Source organism: Haemaphysalis longicornis, unplaced genomic scaffold (genome assembly GCF_048455015.1).
Source record: "Haemaphysalis longicornis isolate Haplotype H1 unplaced genomic scaffold, Haemaphysalis longicornis Haplotype H1 scaffold_7, whole genome shotgun sequence".
Lineage (NCBI taxonomy): Eukaryota > Metazoa > Arthropoda > Arachnida > Ixodida > Ixodidae > Haemaphysalis > Haemaphysalis longicornis.
Genome location: NW_027526422.1, coordinates 181915484 through 181921489, shown reverse-complemented (window position 1 = coordinate 181921489; position 6006 = coordinate 181915484). Strand labels below are relative to the sequence as shown.

The 6006-nt window shown below is 51.5% G+C and overlaps 1 protein-coding gene across 3 annotated transcripts; it reads left to right on the top strand.

The window, feature by feature from the left end:
* The first annotated feature begins 79 nt into the window (after positions 1 to 79).
* LOC144147306 (uncharacterized) lies at positions 80 to 5776 on the top strand. 3 transcript variants are annotated; one of them, XM_077679407.1, is made up of 3 exons: positions 80 to 2771; positions 2847 to 2936; positions 4453 to 5776. In XM_077679407.1, the coding sequence occupies exons 1-3, from the start codon at positions 213 to 215 to the stop codon at positions 4849 to 4851; spliced, it is 3048 nt and encodes a 1015-aa protein (XP_077535533.1). In that variant the 5' UTR covers positions 80 to 212; the 3' UTR covers positions 4852 to 5776. The 3 variants fall into 3 exon arrangements, with proteins under 3 accessions (XP_077535533.1, XP_077535534.1, XP_077535532.1); XM_077679408.1 differs by lacking the exon at positions 2847 to 2936; XM_077679406.1 differs by having other exon boundaries at positions 80 to 2936.
* The last annotated feature ends 230 nt before the right edge of the window (positions 5777 to 6006 follow it).

Genomic DNA, 6006 nt, shown 5'->3' with positions numbered 1-6006 from the left:
GAGATTTGGAATGTTTTGGAAATAGGCGACGTCTGGTGGCCACGTCCATGCCAAAGACGGCAAAAGAGCCAGTCCGAAGAACATAAGCCAGAAGCCAATACGAGCGCCTATGCGAGCGTCCACCCGCCTCCTCCAACTTCGACGCGCGGAGGAGGTTTGAATCGCGACTTGAACACGCTACACCGAAGCAAGGTTAACTGAGTGCCATAAACATGTCGGGAAAGCCTCGCAAGCGATCTCTGTTTACCAGGGAAGACGGTGGGCCTATGTGCTTTTCTATGATGCCCTGTCAGGAGCGAAAAGAGATACGAGAACTGGTAGAGTACGGAGGCGGTCTGCTCGTGCAGCCGGACAGAAGAGCCGACGCGATACGCCTGGTGCCGTCTTTCATCACAACGGCGTACGACGGCAGCGACGATGTTTTCTCCTCCAACTACATCCGCGCTTGCTCTGAAAGCAACAAGCTGTATCCGCTCAAAGACTTCAAAGTTCCAACGTCACAAATTGCGCTGGACGACAGCAAGAGACGAACGCTTCGCTCAGTCCGCTCGAGGCGAGAGTACACGCTCGGCGAGGACATGGCCATCGCAAAGTTCATCGCGGAAAGGCCAGGAGTCCGCGTCAGAGGCAACGCGGTGTACCAAGAAATGGCTGCCGCCGGCGTCGTGAGTGGGGATCATTCATGGCAGTCCCTGAAACAGCGCTACCTTAAGACAATACAACCCATGAGACATCAGTACGAATCGCCCGATGCTGCTTCGAGTCTTGCCAAGCGGTTCGCCGAAGAATCCGGAGCAGCTCGTGGCAGTTCGCCGCGTGACACTTCGGGGAAGCACATCCTCGTCGAAGACAGTGACAGTAGCAGTGACGACAACTTCTCCCCTAAGCGGAGGAGGCCAGCCCCCCGCGAGCTAGAAAGCTCCGAGAACTCCAGCACGGAGGCTGAGGTTATTGCTGAGACGGAGAGTCAGACCACGCCACCTCCTGAGCAGCCTGAAACGCCTGCTTCCCAAGAAACGAAAGCCGAAAAGCGCAAACGACCAAATTGTAACTCGAGCACCATTTCACTGGTTGCTAGCAGCGACGAAGAGGCGTCAACCACAAAGGGCTCCCCCAGAAAAGTGTTAGAAACGAAGGCTGGGAGAAAGTCTACAAAGCGTCAGCAAGACTCGGGTGAAGTCCCCACCGGGAAGCTTAGGGTGCAGGCGTCGTTGTGGCAGGCACAAGGGAGGACGCCAAACAGGTCTCCCGACAGCGGCGCTGCACGACCGGCGGACCGCGAAACAGTTGTCGTGCCATCGTTCCCTCCTAGTGACAAGCAGAAGACCTTGCCGACAACTCCCAAAACAAGCAGTAAGGGTGCACCTACTGCCAAAGCACATTCTCAGAGTGTCGAGATCGACAGTGATTCTGAGCTCGAGGTCAGCCCTGGCATCAACAAATCAACAACGAAAGGCACAGGACACAACCTGGAGGCACACTCTAGCGACCGCTCGAGAAAGCAAAGGAGACGGCAAAGACCGAGTGGACGGCCAGAACGCACGCCATCTCCTGGAAACACCCGCCAGCCAATGTGGTCGTCTCCAAGGAAGCGGGGCAAAGCCAGATTTCTGGAAAACTCCATCGGACAGTCAAACACGCAGATGCACCCAAAGTCAAGGATCACCGATGATAGCGCATGTGAGACAGATTCGGAGGATCCGCCGGGACCAGTGTGCATTGCAGAGGGGTCGAACCTGCCAAGTGCGCCGTTGTTGGGTGGCCGTAAGAAAAAAGGTGTTGCTTCACCTGGCAAGAGGTATGAGATGCAAACACTGTCCTCGGAAGAAGAGCAAACCATGCCTCCAAAGGGGGACAGGAATTCGTCACGTCTCCGTTTGCGGACAAAACCTACAAGTTCCGCCAAAGGCAGCGACGGAGTGCCGAACGTTGACAGCTCTGTCACAAGCAAGCCAAATTCGGGCTCCGCAGCAGAACGTCGGCTTCCATTGTCGCCTCTAAAGGAACGGCAAAGGGGAACGCTGCCAGCTGACCGTGGTGGTCACTCGAGCAATCTGGGACGCCTCGAATCCGGCCACTCCAGCATCAAGCCACCTGAAGGCGACTCGGAAGACCCAACACGACGGGCTCACACATCCGAGGGTTCCAAGGTGCAAACCAGATCATTGTCGAAAAGCCCTACAAACAGGGGTGTCCGTTCGCATTATTGGCAGTCCAACAAGACAGAACAGGCAAGCACTGAGGAACGGGAGGTGGACACCCCGACTGGGACAGAAACCCTGTCGCTTGTTCGCACACAGAATGAACCACCCAGTTCTGCGAAAGGCACTGGCAAAAAACCTGACGCCGGGAGCTCCACAATGAGCGCAGTGAATTCGACTCGCTCACCTGAACGTGTGTCTTCCCGAGAAGGCAAACTCCGTAGTCTGCGGCTGTCTGCGAGGAAACAAGTGGGTACGTCTCCAACTAAATCGGACAGTGGCTTGAGCATAGAGCATCGCCACAAATCCAGCTGCAATGACAGTGCAGCCTCCGAGACGGATTCAGAGGATCCGTTAGGACTTGGCCGTGTGGTCAGGGGGTCGCTGTTGCGAGCTCAGCTGCCGCGAGACCAATCCAAAACCAAAGGTGTTTCATCACGGAGGAGAGGCCTCGGCAAACAGACGGCGTACTTAGAAGAACGTGAGAGTTCAACGCGGAGTAAGGCTTCAGCACTTTGCAAGCAAACCAGACTCACCAGATCTGCAGGCGAGAGAGGCGTCGAGTCGGCGGTGAGTGCTACACAAAAGGAAGATGGTGCTGATGCTGGGCAGTTTGATAGTGCTGACGAGTTGATGTTGGAACAGGCAACGAGGCGGGCAGCTGACTCTCCAATGTCGCTGGACAGCGCAGACGAAAACCTGCTTGCAAGGGTCACTGGGCTGCACAGCGACAATGTGAGTATCTAGCATCGCGGAAGCTTGCTTTTTAAAGTGAAAGCCTTCCTAGTGGGACCAGTGGCGTTCTGTCGAAAGCTAACGCATTTCCCCATAGACCGGTTGGTCAACCGAAAAGCTGTAAGACCTTTGGACGTACGGTGCGCGTGTGAAACCGTGCTTCCATTCTGTCAAACCAGTTACTTGAAAATCGCTAAAAAAAGAACACTTCAGATGAAACAATACACAAATCGATCATGAAGAAGGAGTGCATTAGTATAATTATATGTCATAAACCGCGTATCGGCATACATTTAGATCATTCGTAGGTGCGTTTACTTAGTGCGCTAAAAATCGTCGCATGGGTTCATCGTTTGCGATTTGGGTCATTGAAAGTTTGATGATTGATTAGACGCACTTTCTGTGAAAGTTGAATGCACTTTTAGCTTTCGCGCTTCTCTCAACTTTCTTTCTTTCCTCTTTTATTTATTTATTTATTTATTCAAAATACCCCTAAAGGCCCTCACACACGAGGCTATTGCATAAATTTATATATTAAATTTTTACGGCGACAGCATTTTGAGGTGACAGGGATTTCCAGGGCCTTAGCCAGAAAATTTTTTCGGAGGGGGTTATGGGTTATTAGAAAGGAGGAGTTTTGCCAAAATTAATGCTAAAACTCGCTTATGTGCTCCCTGGAAAAAATTTCTGAGGAGGTTCGAACCCTTAAACAGCGACAATGTGAGTATCTAGCATCGCGGAAGCTTGCTTTTTAAAGTGAAAGCTTTCTTAGTTCGAAGGCTATGACCCTGGCTTTTTGTGACTATTGGAGAGTAGAAGCTCGCTAAGAATCTCTTAGAGTGGCATGAGAAGATTAAACATCCGTATTGAGGTGCTGTTTCACCCATGAACCTGCCTTGATCAGCCTATTACAGGTTGAAGTCTATGATATGTACACAGTATCCTTATTTTTATTTTTTTTTGCTGGTTTGTGTGCATTTTATTTATTTTTTTTTCTTGCAATGAAGGTGCGTCAGAGAGTATAGTTTCCTTTGCACGGACCTCCTCGTCGATTTTGTGACGTGATAAGACACCTGCAAGTCTTCAGGGTTTAAATTTAATGCGATGGCCCCATTAAGCGAAAAGGCTGGCCTCTGGCGTCTTGTAGCAGCTAAACGGTTCCTAAACCTCCCATCGACTTTGAAGGCCATCATGCAGCTTTATACTGCCGGAATAAAAAGAAAATATGGCTTGCTTTCTCATTTATAAGCAGTGTTGCAAATTCGTGTGGCAATGTTGAAATCGTATCTCTTCTGTAGGAGAGGTGATGTGTCAGAGAAGGAGTGGACATGGTTGTGAAACCGTTCTGGTGGTATAACTCATATCGGCTTTGTGAATCAGGGGTTTGGGGAGCCATGGGTTTGCTTGGTGCAGGTGCGTGAACCCTTTCTTCCGTATTTTAACGGACATGCTCCGTGCTTGGAAGTGAAGCACCCTTCCGACTGTCTGAAATCTCTGTCCTCCTTGTCTTCGCCAGGCAAGCACGGTCACGCTGTCAAGCGAACCATCCAGAGCAAGCCCTATCGTCATCCCGAGCAGCAGCGAGTGCTCGGAAGAGGACGTTGCTGCGGAGCCCGACCGAGACAGCTTCGCCGCAGAGCGCCAAAGGCTGGCCAAGTTCTTGGGCGTCCTGAAGGAAGGGAACAAAGTGCCGCCGCACGCTTCCGTCACGTGCCCGCTGGACTGCAGGTGCCCCCGTTCGACCGAGTACATACGTGCGGCACGTGCGGCGGCTGCGCTCGGCGCATCCCTCGCTTACTACGGCTGCCCGTTGCCAAGCGACTGCCCCGGAGCCAAGGACCCCAGAGTCGCCATTCTGCTGGAAGTGCTGCTCCGGCGGTTGGAAGGGGGCGATGCTGACGAGGAGCTTTCGTGACGGAGCATCTGCGGATGTCGTGTCGGGCTTGTGCATTTGTGGTTGCCATCTGTTCCGATACGTGTTTGACGGTGCAGGGAGAGAATCAGTTTAGTGAAAACGGCGAGGTTAGCCGAGCTGTTGCGCTGGCTTGCTACGCCAGGTGACAAACCATTCTATCACGGTTTGTTTTTATCCGACGGCACGGGGGAAAAGCAAACTTGACAGTGCGAATCCTTTGGGAGCGCACGCGGACTTGATGCAAGAGCGAAAAATTACCGCTACGACATTAGCGAAGTCAGGCGGGTGTAACGCACGTGGAAGCGATTGCAAATTTTGCGGGGTGGTTGGCAATCCCTGTTTAGGTAATGGCGTACACGTAAAGTACTAGTCATTGGAATCACCGGGGGGAAAACGGGGAATCTTGGGGGCATTTTGGCATTTTCTTGCATTGTCTTATAAATCATCGCCTCCTTCATTTGCTCTGCTGGAAGCCTCGCCTTGTAATTGTCGGGGCGAGAATAGTTTCGGTCCTTCTGGGTGCAGCCGGTTTTTGGCTGATGCACCAGTTAACGTCGCTTGCTTCAGTCACCATACAGCACAGTCTGGCACCATTGGTCCATTGCTTACTAACTGTTTATCACGCCTGCAGTTTTGTCTGAGCGTGTGAGTAACGCTCGAGTGTGCAAGCAGTTACCGAGGCGTGGGGTGTTCTGCAAAGCCCTTTTTTGTCTCTTAGTTAAGGTGATGTTGCGTCATCCTGAAGCTGTTTTATGCCACGATTTTAACGTTGTAATTTAATGTTTCGAACCATTTTCCACTATTATTTCGTTCACGTTTTGTGATTCACATATTCTGCGCTGCGATTGTAGACAACAGTTTGAGCAGCATACTTTGTTTTAAGAATCGACGGTGTCGTATTTTAAATAAAAGTGCTGTGGCTTCACTTTGTTTGTTTTGGCTGTGTTTGCACCTGGACTGCAAAGTCTTGAGAACTGAATTTGATGCTCAGTAGCTTTGCGACTCAGTTTTGGCGGTCTTGAACCGCCAAACGTCTAAATTCTGAATGTCTCGCACAACTTGTGCTTCACGATTTAGGAACAGCAGTTGCAGGCAAGATTTCACAAATCGTTCCTCTGTTCGTCCTTTTTGGCCCGACGATGCGTGGCTTTTGTG